General features: G+C 43.2%; 1 protein-coding gene across 5 annotated transcripts in view; it reads left to right on the forward strand.

The window, feature by feature from the left end:
* Window positions 1-292: 292 nt before the first annotated feature.
* Window positions 293-21,778, forward strand: part of Fgd4 (FYVE, RhoGEF and PH domain containing 4) — a 161,261-nt gene continuing 139,775 nt past the window's right edge. The window contains exon 1 of one of the 5 annotated variants that reach the window (XM_027413414.2): window positions 293-435. Coding sequence is in view for 2 of the 5 variants with exons in the window: in XM_035444753.1 (XP_035300644.1) it covers window positions 712-862 (151 nt within the window). In the remaining 3 variants the exon portion in view is untranslated. Of the gene's footprint in view, window positions 436-516; window positions 863-21,778 lie in introns of those variants that run through there. The other 4 variants (XM_035444751.1, XM_035444753.1, XM_027413412.2 and 1 more) reach the window with 4 other exon arrangements.

Genomic DNA, 21,778 nt, shown 5'->3' on the forward strand with positions numbered 1-21,778 from the left:
GGATCACGGTCACTTAGGAAGGCTCCAGAGGAAACTATCTCACTCCCTTTTAGCTGAGAGTTGTGCTTCCTTATTCTTCTTCCAACAGTGCCCCTGGCAAGACGATTCGGTTCTTCCTAAAACAGCGGCGGGGCAGTCTAGGTTGGAATTCCAGCTCGGCGGTGCTAGCTCTCCTCAGTTTCAAAGTTTGATTTCCTTACCTAAAGTTCGCAGCACCACGGCCCGCCCGAACGACTTTTGGCCCTTGGAATGTGGGCAGCGCTTTTGGCCCTTGGAATGTGGGCAGCGCTTTTGGCCCTTGGAATGTGGGCAGCGCCGCGGTCCGAACGACTTTTGGCCCTTGGAATGTGGGCAGCGCCGCGGCCCGAGTGACTTTTGGCCCTTGCAGTGAGGTAACCCGAGGGACTGTTCTTCCGGCATCCCGGGGCGTGGCCGGTAGGTGAGCGGGCGAGGCGTTTGTGCGGTCCAGGTGAGCCCGGCAGGTGCACGCGCCCTTCCCCCGGACCAATGGGCAACGCTGGTGCCCCGAGCGCCTCGGGCGGGACCGCGCTGCGCTCCGGCGATTGGCTGTGCAGTGGGTCACCGCCCGACTCCCCCCGGAGCAGGAGCGCAGCGGTCCGGGAAGCGGCGCCTGCGGGGGCTGCGGTGGGCGCCGGGGGCCGCTCAGCCTGGACGTGGGCCGAGGCTTCCGGGGAGGGACCTCAGGCCACCATGAACAGCGAGGGCCACTACACTTTCAGGCGGGTGGCGATCCGGCGGAAGTCAGGCGCCTACCTGCCTCCCGGGATCCCGCGGCCCTGGAGCAGGCCTTTGCCGCACTGGCAGAGTGCTGAGTGCGTCGCCGTCCGGGGCCAGGCCGCAGGTACGCGTGGGCGGACTGAGGGGCTTGCTGTGGGTGCGTGGGCTTGGTGGGCGTGCCGTGGGTGGGGGGCGTGCCATAGGTGCTGGGCTGGCTGGGGGGGAGTGTTGTGCTGTGGGTGGGGGTGCGTGCCGTGGGTGAGGGGCTTGCTGTAGGTGCTGGGCTGGCTCGGGGGTCGTGCCGTAGGTGCGTGGGAGGGGGCTCTTGGGCCAGCCGCTAGCAGCTTTGATGGCGCCCTCTCCTGTTGCGAAAGGAACCTCGGGGTTAGTTATCTTAAGGACTGGCGATCTTCTTAGTTTGTTCTTTCCTAAGTGGCCAAAGCGAAAGTCCAGACTCCCCTGGTCTCCTAACGCCTAAGAACCTCTGTGTCCTTATTTCAAATGTGGTTGGGAGGGTCACTGGGCCCAGGCCTGTCAGAACCCTCATAAACCACCCAGACCATGTCCATGGTGCCATCAAGAAGTGTACTGGGTCTGTCGTGGCATGAGGACATCAAACTCAGATCACCTTTCATCTGACCTTGGTCTGGCCATGAATGACTGAGGGGACCCAGTTCCTGGACCCACCGCCACCATCTCTGACAGGGAGCTTCAGGTAGTTACCACAGTATCAGGGCATTTCATCTCCTTCCTTCTGGATACCAGACCCACTTCTTCATTCCTGACAGAGTTCTGGGGACTCACTTCTCCCTCTCGTTCCTCTATTTTAGGAGTACAGCCTTACCAGTTTCACCAAACCCCAGCACTTAGCTGTATCTTTAGGAGTATTCCCCTTACCCATTCCTTCCTAATGGTGCCAACCTGTCCTGTCCTCTTGCTGGGAAGGGACCTCCTAGCCAAAGTGGGATCCTGTATCTCCTTGACTCCCCCATCCTCTTGGCCCCAGGTTTGCCAGCTGTTTCCCTTCTCCTCCAAACCACATGATCTGGTATACCTTTTCCCTTTACTGCCCTCTTAAGTAGATTCTCTTGTATGGGACACCCAAAACCACTCTATAACCAAACATCACTCCCAATATCCTTCAATTACAAAACCTCACCAAATGAATCACCCAGGCTCAATACCCACCTTCTTCCCAAAGCCTCAGGGGACTTAGGCGCTCATCTCTGACCTAAGAAAAAGTCTTCTGCTCCCCACATCTGCCTTTATACCCCCACACTCTGTTAGAAAAGCCAGTGGAACCTACCACTTGATTCAGGATCTCTGACTTATTAACTCAGCAGTAGTTTCCCTTCACCCAGTAGTGCCAGTGCCTAAACATTTCAAAATGACTCAAGTTGCTGGTTTGACTTTTAAGATGTGTACAGATCATTTGTTTGTGCTGGCTTCTGCCACTGATCATATTTGGTTCCGAATTTTTCAGCCACTTCTTTCTCCACCTGATCTAAGCATCCATCTCTCCTTGCCTGCTTGATAAGTGTTCTCTCTCTGTAGCTCCTCCACCCTCCGGGGCCTCACCATGTGGGCAGCTATCAGAACTGTCCCTATCTTCTGGCCTCCTCCCACTAGGAGCTGCCTGCTAAGCCCCACAGCTTCTTTAATCACACCTGGGCCTCTGTGACCCTGTTCCTCCTGTCTCTCAGCTCCCACTTGGAGCTTACAGAAACTCCTCCAGTGGATTTCACTTTGTGACCCTTGTCCTCCTCCTCCACCGACTCCAATTTTATTAAAGCCTCACTCTGGCCTCAGTACAGTTCAAACGGCCAAAATTGGTATCCCAGTTTTCAATGATGACAACTTCTGCCACTGCACAAATGAACAATTCAAATTCTCTTAACTTGCTTTCTTCTCTATTTCTTACCTACACCTTTCTGGAGTAGCTCTTACACATAGATGTTTATCGTCCAAGAGATACTCACCTCTAACAAACAGCCCATCCTAATAGGGTCAGGAAATTATTATCAGGCTGAAGAGGGCTGGAGGGATAGCTCAGCCGTTAAAGGCTAGGCTCACAACCAAAAATCAGACTGAAGAAAGGCTGATTTAGCTACCTAGTATGACTCCTTTATCAATCTTTCCTTCACTGGGGCTTACCCCCATGCCTGTTTTCTCTCTTGTATGATAATTCCTGTCCTGAAAATGAAACTCATAAAAGCAGGGTTTATGATAGAATTAAAAAACAAAAACAATAATTGTTTAATAAGGTATTAAAGCTGCACCTTCATGTACTCATACAGGAGCATACCTCTTGCTGGTAGCCAAACTTTGTAATGTATAAGTTGCCTAGGTGATATCAGTTTTAAAAAGACATGAAGGGGACATGGAGAGAAACTGAGACTTAGCACTGTCTGGCAGGACTGGATTCTTAAAGAGAACCTAGGAAAGGCTACTGATGAAAATTCAGCCCAGTTGCAATCAGAGTCCCCAAAAAAACTGTTATAAAGGTCTAAGGACATGAAAGCTTAAGTAAGCACTGAGGATAACAAGTTCTGAGAGTCTAAGAAAGTGTTGTTTGAGGACATGCAAGTGCAAGTAAGCACTGAAGGTATAAGAAAGTGTTATATACATGAAAGTTGTGAAGGTATAAGAAAATAATTTATGGTGATGGAAAATGTTTCATATTTATTTCCTCGCTCTGCTGTTGTTAAACCTATATTTATGGTTCAACCAGACCACTTCCACAGTGGGGTCCAGAGACTGCTCACCAGCAGGTTGCCAAAAGGTGATACTTACCCTGTAACACCTAAGTCAAATTCTAAAACACCTGTCCCTCCCATATTGTTTCCTTCTCTATGATAAAACTAGAGATTACTGTCGATGTTGGCCAGATGTAGACTGCCCTTAGAGATCCTATAACAGGTAAGATCTGACAGTTTCAGACAGACCTTCAAAAATATAAGAAACAGCTTGATGCCTCTGGCTAGTGGATCACTGATAGTCCAATATGGAACTGAATGCTACTTTTCTTAACCCCCCTCTCTCTGGAGGTTTTCTAAGAGGCAACCCAAGAGAGAATGAGAGAGTATGGACAACACTGTTCCCATGGAAGAGAGGGGAGAAGGAAAAGGTCACTGCAGCCTGTAGTCTCAGGTGTCCCAAGGATTCTGGAAGGACCAAATGAGGACCAAGCTGTTCAGAGGGTTGTCACCCAACTCAATGGGGTCAGGCTTAGCCCAGCTGAGCCAGAGGAGACCAAGGAATATCACAGGTCACAGTAAGCATAGCAGCTTACAGCCCTGCTCCAGGAAAAGGCTTCCCCAATGTAACATTTCGGCTCAGGCCGGAGAGGGTTTCTCCAGCTCCGGGGAAAGGCTTCCCCAGTGTAACAACTCTGCTTAGGCAGGGGAGGATTTCCCCCAGCGAAGTTGTTACAGTTCAGCTCTGGTTCCCAGAGTGTAACAACTCTGCTCCACTCTGCTCTGGCTGGCTGTTCAGCAAAGGAAGGTCTCACCCGGAACAGGCCTTGGGCTTATATAGGACTTCTTAGGAGTGGAGTTTTTCCAGGGAGAAGAGGGCCAAAGTGTGTTTCTTTCATTGGTTCTTTTTAGCCTTTTGTCTCTAATTTTAGGGCCAGGCCTTATTTCTTTCACTGCCTCTGATTCTGCGGCCAAAGTGTGTTTCTTTGGCATTCAGTTTCTGGGTCAAGGGTGCGTTTCTTTGGCTCTGGTTGCAGGGCTAAAGTGTGTTTCTTTGGCTCTGCTCAGGGTGTGTTTCTTTGGCTAGTCCTTTTTCCACTACACAGCCAGTTCCTCAAAAGTACAGGTGTATCTTTACAAAAAGTTTTGTTGGGAATTATATAGCCTATTTTCTGTATACTGCCATTTAAAATTCACTAAATTCCTAGCCGGGTATTGGTGGCACACGCCTTTAATCCCAGCACTCGGGAAGCAGAGGCAGGCGGATCTCTGTGAGTTCGAGGCCAGCCTAGAGTAAGTTCCAGAACAGCCTCCAAAGTCACAGAGAAACCCTGTCTCAAAAAAACCAAAAAAATAAAAATAAAATAATAAAATAAAATTCACTGAATTCCTTCGTTCAGCTGACCTTTGTTCCATGGTGATTCCTTCTAAAAAAGGCTTCCTACCTTCCTGAGGGCATAAACCAGGCCCTCAAAGATCAGCAATAAGTATTTACATTTCTGGATTCTGAATCTTAAAAAGAAATCTCCTCACCATTCTTGTATTTACCTTCACGGATTTTGTAATGATTGAGCATTTAAATATGGTAAGTGTTGAAGCTGGTAAAGCCCAAAGCCATGGAAGGTATACTGCAGAAAATCATGATAGATTGTGTGCTGAAAGTGTGTACTCATGTTAGACAAGGTCATGATGCAAGAAGATTCGTGAGCAAGGAAGCGGATCACGGATACTGCTCCACACTTCTTTTCTGCAAAAGTAGGAGACTCATGAAGTATTCCTGAGATCTCTTCCAGTTTGGTGTGAAATTGAGGCACAAACAGCCTCTCTAAGTTGATTGGAGTAATGAATTGGTGATTTGTGGGCCAGGACTCAAAGGGAATTCGTCCAGCCTGGGCTATATTACCACTCCTCTAGGCAGTGTCCTCATCAGTCCTAAGGAAGTGTTTGAGAGGTGTTCAGAATTAACAGAGTAAAGACTCCAGGTAGACCTTTGTCATAGGAGGAGTATTTTAATAATTGTGGGTCCACTCTTTAAGTTTTTTTAAAAAAACAATTTTATTATTGTATGTGTATGGGTATTTTTGCCTGCATGCTTGCCTATGTACCACATGAATGCTTGGTGTCTGAGGAGGCCAAAAGGCATTATTCTTTGCAACTGGAATCACAGACTGGTGTGAGCTACCATATGGATGCTGGGAATTGAACCTGGGTCTTCTGGAAGAGCAGCCAGTGCTCTTAACCACTGAGCCATCTCTCCAACCCCTGAGTTAACACTCCAAGTTTTAGAAGACAGCCAAGTCTGGCTACTCATACCTGTAATCCTAGCACATGGGAGGCTGAGGCAGGAAGGTGGTCATACCTTCGAAGCCCATAAAGTGAGTTAATGCCAGACCAGTCCAGAAGGGTGAGATTCTGTCTCATAAGTAATGAAAACAACACAAAGTAATAAAGAAATCAGTTAATTGCCTGTCCTCTCTCAAGATCTGTTTCTTTGTGATGAGAATCCATCAGGTAGCCATCACAGATACAGCCTCTTTCCATGAATTCTTATTCACAGCAGGAACTTCAAGTCTCAAATGCTATCTGATGGCATTCTTAGCTTTTGGGTTGATGGGAGCTGGTGATATGTTAGCATGTTTCTAACGTATTCCACACCTGGTAATCACAAACATGCTATGTCATACACAAATGCAAGCAATGGATGGTCATTAAAGTGTTAAAAATAGCCCAATTGAATTTGATCCATATTTTCCAGAATATGCACATAGTGTAAGATTAAAAGGTTTTGTTGTTGTTGGGTGCCTTTGTCCTATTTATCTTGTAGCTACTGATTTACTTCTACCATCTTATTTTGAGCTCTTTCCACCTTTTTTCTAGGCCTTTCTTTTTTCCTGTTTCATAGTGGAGTATCTTAAGGTCTGTGTCTGAGGAGATCTTTCCTACCTACTTGCTGTTGTTCCTGCTGATCCTCATTTAAAGTAGTGTATTACTTTCATTTTCCTGTTATCTATGAAGTACCTGCATTGATGACAATATTGTGCCGTAAACGGTTCCAGGGGGAAAAAAAAAAGTCTAGTGTGTGAAGTTTAACTAGTTGGTAAAGATTCTACAAGGTTGATTGACTGATAAGAGAGTTTTAGTGATTTTCCAGAGCCAAATTATCTGGAGTTTCCAACGGTTGATGGATTGAAATTTAAATTAACCATTTGCTCCTTGAGTCTTTAGGGCCTTGTCCCTAAAGACTTTCTCATTGAGGGGCATTGCAAACATTTGTATGAAGTGGGTACAAGAAGCAACTGCTGTTTTCTGGAAAGTTTTTAACAATATATCTACATTTCTCAGCTGTCTATCCATACTGTTTTCTTCTCAGCAATGCTTCTTACTGTAAACCCAGAGGTGGAAGAGTGGAGGCCCAGCTTGAGAAGCTTCAGAGGGAGCAAGGTTTCTATTAGCAACTGGTCTAGAGACAGTACATGTGCTATTTTGGCAAAGAATCTTCCTGTTTTCTGCCTTTGTCCTAAAAATTTACACTCGGCCCAATTAAAAAGAAATGTGCTAGTTTCTTTGGCAGAGGAACTGTCAAGACAGAGTAAGTAATGTTGAGCCTACGAAATGCTTATCACTGATAACCCTTATGCAGCACTATGGTCAAGAGCAAATGGGGCTAAAGAAATAGAAGAAAAGAAAAAAGCATAGTAAGGGAATTAATGCTTCTAAGTGGCTATTTCCTGCTTTGGGAAGGTGCCTTCAGGGTAAGACCTGCTCCTAGCTGAGCTACAGGTTGTGAGAGGAGAAAGCAATTGCTGTAGCATACAAAAGCTGCTGCTAATGGGTTGAAAGAGGGTGAGAGTCTACCCCAAGTTGGCAGCCAAATTTGGCAGTGTTGTTTATGTGTAACTGGCTTTGGAGGCATGAAACATGCAAGAGAAAGGGGCCTCATTGATTTACTCTCCACAATTTCAGAGAGCTGCTGAGGCCAGGCAGTACATGGCTGTGTGGTTCTTGTGAAGCAGTGATAGGCCATTTCATGAGACTGTGAAAGTTAAACCTGGGTTTTGCTGGAGCCCACAAGATGTTGGAGATGCCAGAGCTGTGAGAAACCTGCCAAGGAGAACTGCAGATAGGGTGTGGAACCAGTCCAGCAGGCAGCAAAGTTGAAGGGTGAAGTGTTGCATGAATTCTAGTTGATTTTAATAAAAACCCAGAGATAGATATTGGGGTTAAAGCTGAAGGTCAGACTGATTCATTCTCATGTGCCCAGGGTGGCCTTGAACTCACAGAGATCCATCTGCCTCTGTCTCCCGAATGCTGAGATTAAATGTGTGGCCATCACTGCCTGTCCTCTATGGCTAAGTAGTGGCTTAGGTATGTGGCTAACTAGTGACTTAACGTATGTGTGGCTATCTAGTGGCTTAGATCTTAACTAGGTGTGTGGTTAACAAGTGGCTTAGCTCTCCACTCTGATCTTCAGACAAGCTTTATTAGATCATAAACAAAATATCACCACAGTGAAATGTATGAGCTCTTTGAAGCTAAAGTCCTAAATACTGCATATAGTCTACAGGGTTTGATGTTTGCCCTGCTCAGTTTTGGTCGTCCCTTAGTCCCATCTTTTCTCAATATGCCCTCATTCCTCTATTTGGAATAGGAGTGTATATTGTAATGCAATATACACTTGCATGTTGTAAGTGTATGTTGTAATGCAACAGGTAGCAGCCGAGAAACCTCAAGCACCACAGAACCAGCAGTTGAAGGAAAGCATTTGCTGGAAGTAACACACACACACACACACACACACACACACACACACACACCAGACACACAGAGAAAAGACACTTTGAAGCAGAGGAGGGGGGCTTGGGAAGCTGAGAATCAGTTTCTTTTTGAGGGCTGGTGGTTTGTAAAGCCCTTGAGGATTCTTCCTCCCCAACTTTTGAAAATGTGTGGGATGGTTGATTGGTCTGAACTCTGTGTGACACAGTCCCGATGATGATGACGATAATCTTCTCCTCCTCCTCTTCTTCCTCCTCCTCCTCCTTTTTTTTTTTTTTTTTTTTTTTTTGGTTTTTCAAGACAGGGTTTTTCTGTGTAGCCTTCTGAGTGCTGAGATTAAAGGTGTGTGCCACCAAGACTGGCTTGAATATTCTTGTTATAATAGATAAAAGTAAAAAATTATTATAAAAATGTGTTTTCTATCAAGTTGTGTATCAGATATGGTTGAGATGGTGTTTCAGTCAGTTGTGTGGTTGGTGTACCGGAATATCTTCCATGGAAGCTTAGAAGATTGAAACAGAGAGCAAAGATCATTGGTTTGGTAAATTCCCACAGGAATATGACCTTCCTGAAACATTCACCAGCTGGAGATGTTTGGGTGTGTTCATGAACTGGACGTGAAAGAGTACAGGACAAATGGAGTGTGAAGGGAGTTTAAAAGTCCTCAAAGACACGGGAAAACCTGCACCTGATGGACTATGATCACTTAGATGGGTAATAAAAGACCAAGTACAGTATTTCATGAAGACTCTGTCCCTTCTTCATAGCACTTATAACATGGCTTTTAAAAAACAAGTTTGTGTGAGCCCACTGTTTATAAAAACCTACATTAAGATTTCCCACTTTTATTTTTGCTACATTGGTGATATAAAAACAGGATTTGAACAAATTTGACTTTGTCCTACATAAATGCTACTCCTTATTGCACTGCTTAGGAATGAGTAGGTTGCCAGTGGGAATTACCTCTAGGACAATGGGCCTTTATGTGGACAAGGACTGCATCCTAAGGGTTATCATGCCATGCTCAAAACTACCGTGGTTCACAGGGTCTTACCTAGGCAGGGCTCTTCCCTGCTCCCTCCTTTGGAAGTTTGCATGGTGCCTTCTGGTACCATGCTCCAGCAGGAAGCTTTTCAGGTCAGTCAGGACTCAGTGACCTCTGGGCCCTATTTCTGAAGTGCATGATGTCTTCAGCAATAAGAACTCATTTTCTTCTTCTGGAGGCAATAACAACAGGCTGTATGTTTTGGGAGTCTCTTAGACAAGCCCTGACCTCAAAAGAGGGCTTCTTTTTTCTCTCTTTTTTATTTAAATTAGAAACAAGCTTGTTTTACATGTCAACCCCAGTTCTCCCTCCCCTCCTTCCCAGGGAGGGTGAGTCCTCCTGTGGGGGATCTTCAGAGTCTGTCATATCATTTGAAGCAGGGCCTAGACTCTCCCGCATGTGTCTAGGCTGAGAGAGTATCCCAAAAGAGGTTTTCTTATGTCCAGTTTTTGTTAGGTGGCCTTTAAAGGGAGCATTGTTAGCCCAGATGAGAAATGTTATTTATACATAGAATTAGGTGTATTATAGTTTTTTTTTAGATAGTTAATAGTATGATTGCTTGCCAGGAGTTGGTGGCACATGACTTTAGTCCCAGCACTCGGGAGGCAGAGGCAGGCAGATCGCTGTGAGTTCGAGGCCAGCCTGGTCTCCAGAGCGAGTGCCAGGATAGGCTCCAAAGCTACACAGAGAAACCCTGTCTCGAAAAACAAAAAAAAAAAAAAAAAAGTATGATTGCTTATGTCTTTATCAGACATCCTTATTATTTTACTCACTTTCTTCCTTTTTCTCTATTTACCTCTTACCCCACCCCCAAAACCCCCCCTTTCAAATATCCCCTATCATATAACTTGTACCCTGCCTGGCTTGCACTTTTAAAACCTAAAAGTCAACCCCCCGTGACACACTTTCTCCAATAAGGCCCTACCTAATCCTTCTCAAGGAGTGCCCCTCCCTGATGACTAAGCATCCAAATATAGGAGTCTGTGGGGCCCATTTATATTCAAACCATCACACCACCTCTGGAACCCAAAATTCTAGGCCAGCAGAACTTAAGGTTGTGGGAACAGGAAGCAAAAATTTTCCTAGGGGATTACTAGGGGTGCTAGTGAGTGGAACTATTCCCCTTTCCACCGCTTGATTCCTGAACGTGTGACTCCTAGCTATGAGAACAACCATACTATATATTGGACACTGGTTTAAGCTATATACTTCTGCCCCAGCCCTCCAGGTGACTGTTATTAACTGGTGCTGTAACTGTGTCTTTAAAAGGCTATCCTATCATTCTATCAGAACAGCTGTTTCAGGATCTCGGGGAACCTGTTAAGCCCAGTGGATTCCATGAGCATTGGCCCTCTGTCACACTTGTTTGGCTGTGAAATAAGTTCCTTGGTCAGAAGCAATGCTGTATGGAATACCATGACAAAGGATAAAGCAGTCTCTAAGTCCATAGATAGTATTGGGAGAAGCATTAGGTGTGAAAAAGGCAAATCTATAACCAGAATATGTGTCTATTCCAGTAAGGGCAAAGCATTGTCCTGTCCACAAAGAAAGTGATTCAGTGTAGTCAGTCTGCCATCAGATCACTAGCTGGTCACCCTGGGAAATGGTTCAATCCTGGGGGCTCAGTGTTGGTCTCTGCTGTTGGCAGATCTGGAACTCAGCAGCCAGGTCAGCCTTGGTGAGTGGAAGTCCATGTTATTGAGCCCATGCGTAACCCCTATCTGTGTCACCATGACCACTTGTTAGTGGTCCCATTGGCCAATGACAGGGATGGCTGGGGAAAGAGGCTGACTATTCATAGGATGGATTATCCTATCTACTTGATTATTGAACTCCTTCTCAGCTGAGTCACTTTTTGATGAGCATTTACATGGGACAAAAGTATCTTTGCATCCTTCACCCATCTGGAGAGATCAATCTATATACTTCTTCCCCAGAGGTCTTTCTCACCAATTTTCCTATCACACTCTCTCCAAGCCCCTGAACATCTAGCCAGCCAGGGCTACAGCCCATGAATCAGTGAACAATCACACATCTGACCATTTTCTCCTTCCAAACAAACTGTATGACCATGTGTACTCCCCGAAGTTTGCCTATTGTGAAGATTTCCCTTTGCTGGCATCTTCCAGGGTTATTTCAGAGAGAAGTTATAATACTACAGCTGTCCACTTCAGGGTGTTACTTGTGTAACACCTAGAACCATTTGTAAACCCTAGTCTTCTCTTCCTCAGACAACAGATCATAGGACACAAACCATGAGGGCTATGGGTGCATACTTGGCAAGCAGATGGCATTGGAATGGGAGTAGAAATCAGAGGCATTTGGGCCCTTCTTCATGTAACTTGCGTGTGTCTTCAGGACCTGCTCTGTCCTGATCAAATATATACCACTTCCATTTGATAATGGATCACTGCTGTGCATGCTCTATGTCATTCATGATTTGGTGGATCAGATAGCACCTAGCTCATAATGGGTAGCTCAGGTCGTATGGTAACTTGGTGTCCCATAGTCAATATTTAGTTTCTGCTAAGGTCCAGTAGCAATCCAAGAGCTCTTTCTCAAATGGAGACTGGTTTGCTGCAGATGGTGGTAGAGCTATGCTCCAAAATTTCAAAGGTCTCTTCTCTGATTATCTATGGGGGCTGCCAGTATCTCCAAAAATATCCCTATCTGCCACTGACACCTCAAGTACCATCAGTTCTGTAGGATTATATTGTCCAATGGTAGACCAGCCTGGACCTGTTGAAGATCCTTCTCCTATTCCAGGCTCCACTCAAACTAATAGCTTTCCCATCACTTGGGTTATGGGCCAGAGTGATATACACAAATGAGGTATTGCTTCTGCCTTGGTGGTGATAGGTGCCAAGTGCAGTGTCCTATCCTTCATCTTAGAAGGAATATCTCTGTGTTTTCTACACCATTGAACTAAAAATTTCGCTGAGGCCCTTCAAGTCTGGTTGGATTTATTTCCCATCCTCTGATATGTGTATGTGTTACCAATGCGTTCAAAGTGATTGCTACCACCTGCTCACTTGGTTCAGTCAGCACAGTATCATCAATATAGTGGAACAATGTGATATTTTGTGGAGGAGACAGATGATCAAGATCCCTTTGAACTAAGTTATGACACAGCTGGAGAGTTAATATATTCTTGAGGTAAAACTGTAGAAGGTATACCACTGGCCTTGCCAATGAAAGCAGATTGCTTCTGGTGGTCCTTATGAACATGTATGGAGAAAAACCATTTGCTAGATCAATAGCTGCATACTGTGTACCAGGACATGTGTTAATCTGTTCAAGTAAGGGCTCCATTTTGGGTACCAAAGTCTGTATTAGTCAGGGTTTTCTAGAGAAACAGAAGTGATATAATGAATCTGTCTGTGTATCTGTCTGTCTATCAATCAATCAATCTGTCTATGTTTCTATATCTATATAAGATTTATTACAAGCTATCATCTGGCTAGTCCATGAAACATATCTCAGGAGTCCCAGTCTGATGTTGACAGCCTGGAAGATAGCTGGGAGGGCTACTGCTCTTCAGTCCACTTTGGATTGACGTAGTACTTTGAATGAGAATGGCCCCATAGGCTCATATATTTGAATGCTTAGTCACCAGGGAGTGGAACTATTTGAGAATGATTAGAAGGATTAGGAGGTGTGGCCTAGTTGGAGGAAGTGTGTCACTAGGGATTTGTGATTTCAAACGCTCACATCAGGTCTAGCCTCCCTCCCTCCCTCCCTCTGCTGCCTGCAGATCAGGATATAAAGCTGTCAGCTACTGCTCCAGCACCATGCCTGTGTGCTTTCTGCCATGATGATCACGAATTAACACTCTAAAACTGTTGGCAAGCCCCCGATTAAATGCTTTCTTTATAATAGAACAGTGACTAAAACAATGGCCCAAGAAGTTGAGTTCCTTTATCAGCTGCAGCAACTGTAGCAGTGGATGGATGAACTCAAGGTCAGTAGATGAGACAGGAAGGCAAGCAGGCAAAGGGTTCTCCCTATGTGGGCTATCTCTTCCCATCCTGCCCCAAAATATAGTTCACATGTAGGGGGGTCTTCCCCTACATGCTAATATATTGTATTATATTATTATAACAATAATACAGCTCATTTAAGAAAATGCCTCATAAGCTCTGGTTAATTTGGTTTTTTGTTGTTGTTGTTTTGTTTTTTTTTAATTTTTATTTTATTTTATTAGTTCAAATTAGGAACAAGCTTGCTTCAGATGTCAATCCCTTCTCCCTCTCCCTCCCCTCCCCCCAACATCCCACCTGCCCCTAGCCATCCCCCCTCCACTCCCCAGGCAGGGTAAGGTCCTCAAAAGGGGCTCTCCAAAGTCTACCACATCATCCTGGGCCAGGTCTAGGCCCTTCCCCATGTGTCCAGGTCAAGAGCTCTGGTTAATCTAAAATAGATAGTTGCTCAGAGTGGGCCCAGAGGCTTGTCTTTTTGCTAGTTTTAGATACTGTTATTAGAATTACCCATCACACTGCCCAAGATTAGAATATATTGCAGTCAGTATTTCAGTTTAGGTCTTGTATGGTAGCTCTTTCTCATGATGTATTAATAATGGTATTTGAAAATACTAGTAGCTAAGGTAAAGAAAATGACTGATTTCCCTAATAGAATCACTATCAAATTTTTACCATTATCATTACTATTGAGTTTTCAGTGTAAGAATATATTAATTCTACACAAGAATCAAGTACAGTCACTGGTATGTGTTACTTGTCCCTGTGTCTGAAGTTTATAAGTTAATCATCATATTCAAGATACTAATACACTTATGTTTGTTTTGTTAATACAATATTCAAATAGAAAAAGAATACTTTGGAGACATTAGTCTTTAATCAAAGGCATGTAGGAAAACCCACAAATATTCAAGTAATTAAAATGGCTTTCCATTGTGATGGAGCATGCCTGTATCTTCAGCTTTTAGAAACCTGAGATAGGAGGATTACAACTGATGTAAATATGTTTGTTGACTTTTTTTCCCTTTCTTTGAAAGGAAGGTTTTTGCCAGGCAGTGGTGGCACACACCTTTAAACCCAGCACTTGGGAGGCAGAGGCAATCAGATCTCAGTATGTTTGAGGCCAGCCTGGTCTACAAAGAGAGTTTCAGGACAGCCAGGACTATAACACAGAGAAACTCTGTCTCAAAAAACCAAAAAAAAAAGGGGGGGGAGGTTTTCATATCTCTATAATTCCTAAGAGGTAAAATCTTGTAATAGGTCTTTCAAATGGTTTCTTTAGTTTTAGACTCTCAGAAGTGGGAAAAAATACCACAGTATGTCTCTATTTCTGACAGCTTTTACCAGGTAATCTTTTATCTGCTGTGATTTTTAGCACAAGTGGATTATGAGTCTGCATTTTTATAGAGCACTGAGAGATTCCATAAAACAAAAAAGCAAACTTCCTGATCAACTACGGATGCATCAAGATCTCTCTCTCTCTCTCTCTCTCTCTCTCTCTCTCTCTCTATCTATCTATCTATCTCTCTCTCTTTCCAAAAGAGGGTTACTCTATTGCTTTTGGAGTCTGTCCTGGAACTCGCTCTGTAGACCAGGCTGGCTTCGAACTCATAGAGATCCGCCTGCCTCCCGAGTGTTGGAATTAAAGGCGTGTGCCACCAATTCCTGGCTTTGTTTTGGGGAGGGGACATCAAGATCTTTTAACCCACTGTCTAACACACTTTTAAAAATTCTTATCCTAGTATTATTTTATCTTTGTCTGGGTGTCCATCTTAAACAACAAATGCCTGTAATGTGTACAGTCATCATTATGCTTATGTGGTAACATAAATATTTAAAGCTATTTTGCATTAATGCAAATTTTGACATGAAAATAAGAAAAGCCCTGTCTTCTCTTTGAATACAGCTAACAGCTTTTAAGAATATTAACATCTTCATTTTCTGCCTTTAGCAGCTAGCTTTCATTGTCATCCATTCATAGTCTCTGAGGTCTGCTAGCCTTCTCTGTCATTGTCATTTTCACACTACTCTGCATTAGCCTTTGCTTTCTTCTATTTGCTTTTCATTCGGGAGCGAACACTATATTCTTTTATTTAAAATTGAACTTGAGCCAGGCCTGTTTGTATTCTTCTTTAGTCCCAGCACTCTGGGAAACAGAGGCAGGAGGATTTCTGTGAGTTTGAGGCCAGGCTGGACTACATAACACGTTTTAGGCCTAAAAACAAAAGGAAACAGAAACGTTTGTTTTTTATCTAAATTTCCAGATGTTTCTTCAAAACAGATACAATTCTAGACAATCTAACTGCAAAAATGTTTGGGGTCCATCTATGGTTTTAGTGAGAAGTCTGGTGGCAGTAAGGGAGAGAATGCTACCAACATGTGCAAGCAGTACTTTGCTATTTAGTAACAGCGGATGATTTATTGTGTTACCTTCCTGTTGCCATCCATGGAGGTGGTCGTCAGAGGCTCTCCAGAGTGACCCACAGATGACGGCTAAGGTGGCAGTCCCTTACCATTCATTATCCAACAGGATGCCTACCATATTATCATTAGGTATCAGTCTGTAAGTTTTCTTCAACAAGATAACTCACATGTTTAAGAGAAACAAAACAAACAAACAAAACCCAACTCCCCTCAGTGTCTAGCAGAACTGATGCTCAATAAACAGAGGCTTCTATCTTTCCATATGTTCTAAACTTTTCTGCTTCCTAATAAGTCAGTTAAAAACTACAAACTGTCACAGTGTTTCCTATCCTTGGGAGAAAAAACAACTTCAAATGAGTTGTTACATATAAGATTTTTTGCCTTCTTTTTGTCTAGCCAGAGGAAACACCCAGACAGCTCTTCCATTTTGAATGAAAGTAGAAGCTAATAGAAAGGTATGAGAAACTAGAAAATAGTATTTGTCTGAACATAAAAATGAAATAAAAAAATGCAGGGAAATGGATAGAACCAGAAAATCTTTTACTGAATGTGATGGTGCTGACCTAAAAAGACAAACAGCACATGTTCACTCTTATTTGGATCCTAGCTCCAAACTTTTAGATATGTGTGTATAACCTAGAGTAACTATAGATACCAGGAAAGTAAAAGGGAACTGTGGGTTAAGGAGAGTTCTCAGCACCCACATAAAAAGCAGGGCATGGAGGAACACTAGGTCCTGACTGCCAGCCACCTCCATTTTTTTTTAAAAAAAAATTTATTTATTAGTTCCAGTTAGGGAACAAGCTTGTTTCACATGTAAGTCCCTTCTCCCTCTCCCTCTCCTCACCCCCATCCCTCCTCCCCCATGTGTCCAGGGCCAGAGTGTAACCCTTCACGTGGGATGGGCTCTCAAAGTCCCTTCTTGCACCAGGGAAAAATCCTAATCCACTACCAGAGGCTCCCTGGAATGCAGAGGCCTCCTTATTGACATCCATGTTCAGGGATCTGAATCAGTCTTGTACTGGCCTCCCCGACAGCATCTGGGGTCGATGTGCTCTCCCTTGTTCAGGCCAACTGTTCCTGTGGGTTTCTCCAACCTGGTACAGACCCCTTCACTCTTCATTCCTCCCTCTCTTCAACTAAATTCCCGATTTCAGCTCAGTGTATATCTGTGGATGTCTGTCTCTGCTTCCATCAGCCACTGGATGAGGGCTCTAGGATGGCATAAAGAGAAGTCATCAATCTCATTTTAGGGGAAGGGCTTTTAGGTTATCCTCTCCACCATTGCCTGGATTGTCAGATCATGTCATCCTTGTAGGTCTCTGGAGATCTCCCTGGTTCCAGATCTCTTCTCGGACCTATAGTGGCTCTCTCTGATATGGTATCTCTCATCCTGCTCTCTCTCTTCTATTCTTTCCCCAACTCAATATTTCTGCCCCTCCATTTCCTCTCCTCTACTCCTCTTTTCTTGCTCTTATTGTAGCAGCTCCCTCCCCCCTACCCTCATGCTCCCAATTAGTTCAGGAGTTCATGCCAATTCCATTCCTGGGGACCATTTATCCCTTAGAGTCCTTCATGTTTCCTAGTTTCTTTGGTGAAGAGGATTATAGGCTAATCCTTTGCTCTATGTCTAAAATTCATATATCAGTGAGTACATACCATGTTTGTCTTTTTGTGACTAGCCACCTCCATTTTTAACGAGAGACCCTGTCTTGAGGAAATAACCTAGAGGATGACAGAGCATGGCATCTGATGTCCTCCTCTTGCCCTTCAGCATGCACACAAACACACGCCACGTGGATGCACAAAACCATAAACACATTAAAAACACAGATTAAAGATTTTATTAAGTACTTCCTGGGTCTTATCTTTACCTAAAGCCAGGAGGTTCCTTATGCTACGATAGCATGAAAGGAAAGTTCTGAAGTGTTTTGGACAATGACCTCAGAGACACATGAAGTATAGTGATGACTATTGACAGAGATCCTGACCATGACCTGCTTCTACTCCTGCACAGCTCATGTGTTAACTCACAGACCCCCTTGTCCGCTTGGAGTTGTTGAGCCCAGTAGCCTTGAGTGTACTAGTGGAGAAAGCAATTTTCTGCTTTCATGGCTCTTTCAGCTTCTTTAAAATCCTATGTGCAATGTATTTTCCATTTTTTAAAATGGATGCTTCTGATTGGGAGAATTATCTGGAAATGAAGTTTGTCTTCAGGAAGACAAGCTTTGGAACAACAAAGGGCAAACAATTCCTTGTGTTTGGGATCTGTCCTCCTCTGCTCTGGAATGAAAAGCTGGAGGTACCTGTCTGTGACACAAAAAGGCAGCATTTGATCTTCAAGCCTGTGAACCCTGCTGCCACCAGGTGGCAATGGAGAGGCAAGTATTTCAGGCTGGCCTGCAGGCTAAGGAAGCCTGTCAGTGGTATCTGGGCCCAGGAGGTAGAGAGTGGCCAGTCACAGAACCCCAGGGCAAGAGTGTATTACTGTGTCACTTACCTCTCCTGGAGAAATGTGTTCCTTAGGACTGTCACTTAAAAGCATGCATCATAAAATCTTAGCTATGGAAACTTTGTAAATGCAAAGGAGGCAAGACCTTGCAGCCCCCGTTGTGTAGATACACAGGAGGCCCGAAGGGCAAGGAAGAAGGCTCAGTCAGCAGAGTGCTTGCCTAGCAAGCTGGAAGACCAGAATTCAATTTCTGGAACCCATGTCTCAAAATAAAAACAAACTAGCTCAATGTCATAAAAGAAAAGAAAGAGGCCAGGTGTTAGGCACTGGCTTGGTGCTTGTTGATCAACCAACCTTGCTTACTGGATAAACTGCAACTGCAGATCAACAAGAAATCTTTTTTCAACATAAACAACAAGCAAAAATGGTGGAAAACAGTTGCTGAGCGACACCTGAGGTTGTCCTCTGCATTCCATATGTTCCTGCACATCCATGTACCCCTTCACTTGCACCTACAATACACACACACACACACACACACACACACACACACACACACACACTGACCTTCCTAGGAACTCACGACTAACTACAGATCAGTTTTGTTCCCTGGATTCTAGTTCATGCTAGTAGCTGTTTTCACATTGTTGCTTAAACTGTAATCTATGGGGATATTAGCAACTAGATGTTCCAGATTCTGTCTTTGATTACCTATAATCCTTAATGTAGACAGATCAACATGTGCTGATGACTGTACTCCATACTCCAAATGGCAGACGGTAGACTGTTATGGCATCATTCATGTCATAGGAGCTAGGAGCAATTGCTCTGGTCTGTGTGGATTAAATAAGTGAACGATACGTGGAAAGCATAGATGCTTTTCTTCCTGCACCTGCCTGCACTTTCCCTAGTGACTCTTATAGCTGTATTATTTTTTCTTAAGAATATTTTAGTGACATGTGTTTGCTATACAACCAAAACAAGAGGAAAAACTTTACATAGCCCAGCTTTTTAAGTTGTCTTCCTCTTGTTTGTCATGGCAATAGGTTTTTATACAGCAGTATGACTATAGAAACAGAATATACAATGCTTTTCCATTTGGTTTTGAGCAGACAGTTCCTGTGATTTAGACAGTGGCTTTGACACTGTGTAACCATACCTAATACGAAGCTGTGTATATTTGTGTATCTGCAGTAAATGTATATATTCTGTTTACTTTAACAGTCTTAATTTTTTATTGTTATCAAACCCATTTATGGAATGAAACTATAGTTTGAAAAATTAGTTGCCTTAGTTTATTTTTATTTTTATCTTGTTTGGTTTTTCAGACAGGGTTTCTCTGTGTAGTCTTGGCTGTCCTGTAGACCAGGTTGGCCTCAAGCTCAGAGATCTGCCTGCCTCTGCCTGCTGAGTGCTGGGATTAAAGGCTCATGCCACCAGCATCCTTAGTTAATTTTTATACCTTTATTAAAGACCTTTCATGGTAAAATATACAAGACCAAATTCAAAAGGAGGGAATTTTACATCATGAAATATGTAAGGTTGGAGTAAATGCTGTGACACACCCCTAGCTGGTCCATGTGTAGCTGTAAGGTTGGAGTAAAGGCTGTGACAGTCCCCAGCTGGTCCATGAGGCCATGGCTGCAATTGAAGGCAGAGAGGACAGAAAGAAAGTGCAATGTAAGTATTGTGACTCAAAGCTCATGTTTCTGCTGAGTATTTAACTCTTCTTTTGTGGGGAGACTGCCAGCTAATATTCTGTAATTCTTGGATCTATGAGACTTCCTTAATTCATATCACTTAAAGAATAATGTAAAAGCTAAAGTCCAGTGAGGCACACACACACACAAAATATCCAAACAAAGCAATGTAGGACAAAAAATATTCTCCAAAAGATACCATTACGTACCTTTTGTGTTGGCCTACCACTGCTGGGCAGGGAACTAACACTGTAAGGCCTGCAGTGGCCCTGGGCTGAATGTTGATGAAACATAGATATTAACAGGACTCCAAGGGATAATTGTCCAGTGTTAGAGGAGCTGCTCTCTGGGGAACTGCAACAGCAGTCTATGCTGGGTCTTAAGGCCTGAAGTAAACCAACCCACCTCCCTCTTCCCACCTTCCCTCTTCCCTCCCCCCTCTTTATTTTTTAAGAGTTTAAGAAGGATTGATTTTAAAGTCTGCTAATATTCTACTGGGGATACATCTAGACCTAGACTTTTTTTTTTTTTTAAGTTTGTAGACTTTTTATTACTCTTTGGATCTCCTTCTGTGTTATGGCTCTGTTTATATTGTTGGACTCTTGATTCACCTTTGGCACTTTGTCTGAATCAAGGAATTCATCCATTTCTTTTAGATTTTTCCAACTTAATAAGATACAGGTTTTAAAAGTATTCTCTTATAATACACTGTATTTCTTGGTGTCTGTTGTGTCACTGTTTATTTCTGATTCTCTTAATTTGGATCTCTTTATCTCTTTTGTTTAGTTGGGCTGAGGGTCTGTTTATCTTTTTTATCTTCTCAGAGAACAAACAATTAGATCATCAAATCTTTTTATTCTTTTGTTTCTGTTTGTTTCTATTTCATTAATTTCTGCTTTGATTTTTATTAATTTTTGCCATCTTCTGTGTGTGGGTTTGGTTAGTTCTTTTGCCAAGTTGTTGTGCTGCATCATTATGTCATTTCTGTGGGCTCTTTCTGTTCATTATTATTATTAAATGTAGGCACTTAGAGCTGTGGATTTCCCTCTTAGAACTTCTTATCATGTGCATCAGAGGCTTGTTACGTTTTCATGTTTGTTTAGTTCCAAGAACACTTTGATTTCTTCTTTGACTCACTCCTTATGTATTAGTGAGTTGTTCGATCTCCATGAGTGTACACACTTACCAGAGCTTTGTTTGCTATCAGTTTTAAGCTTTATTCTATGAAGTTCAGATACACTTGGAATTATTTCAGTTTTTCTCTGTGTGTTAGCATTTGCTTTGTGTCACAGGATGTGGTGGATTTTTAGAGATGTGTCCATGTGTTGCTGAGTGGAATGTGTATTTTTTTGGTGTTTGGTTGGAATAGTCTGTAGATATCTGCTAGGTCCATTTAATATAAGATGGCATTTACTTCTGAAGTATTTATTTATTTATTTATTTATTTATTTATTTATTTATTTTGTCTAGATGACCTGTGTGAGGTGTTGAAATTACCTTACTTTTGGGTTTGTGTTAATTCATGTCTTTAATTCCACTGGTATTCTTTTTTATTGAAGGTGGGTGCTCCAGAGGTTGATTAATTAGTTTTAGTTTGAAATCTATTTTGTCAGATATCAAGATAACAATGCCTGCTTGATTCTTTTTTTTTTTTTTTTTTTTTTAGGGACAGGGTTTCTCTGTGAAGCTTTGGAGCCTGTCCTGGAACTTACTCTGTAAACCATCTGGCCTCGAACTCACAGAGATCTGCTTCCCTCTGCCTCCTGAGTGCTGGGATTAAAGGCGTGCACCACCACCACCACCACCACCACCACCACCACCCTCCCCCTGCTTGATTCTTGATTCCATTTGCTTGGAATACTTTTCTTCCATCCTTTTACTTTAAGGCCATGTCCATCTTTAAAGCTGAGTTTCTTGTAGACAACAGAAAGATGGGTTTTGTTTCTTTATCCATTAACTAGCCCTGTCTGTTG

The sequence above is a fragment of the Cricetulus griseus genome, chromosome 4, assembly GCF_003668045.3.
Source record: "Cricetulus griseus strain 17A/GY chromosome 4, alternate assembly CriGri-PICRH-1.0, whole genome shotgun sequence".
Taxonomy (NCBI): domain Eukaryota; kingdom Metazoa; phylum Chordata; class Mammalia; order Rodentia; family Cricetidae; genus Cricetulus; species Cricetulus griseus.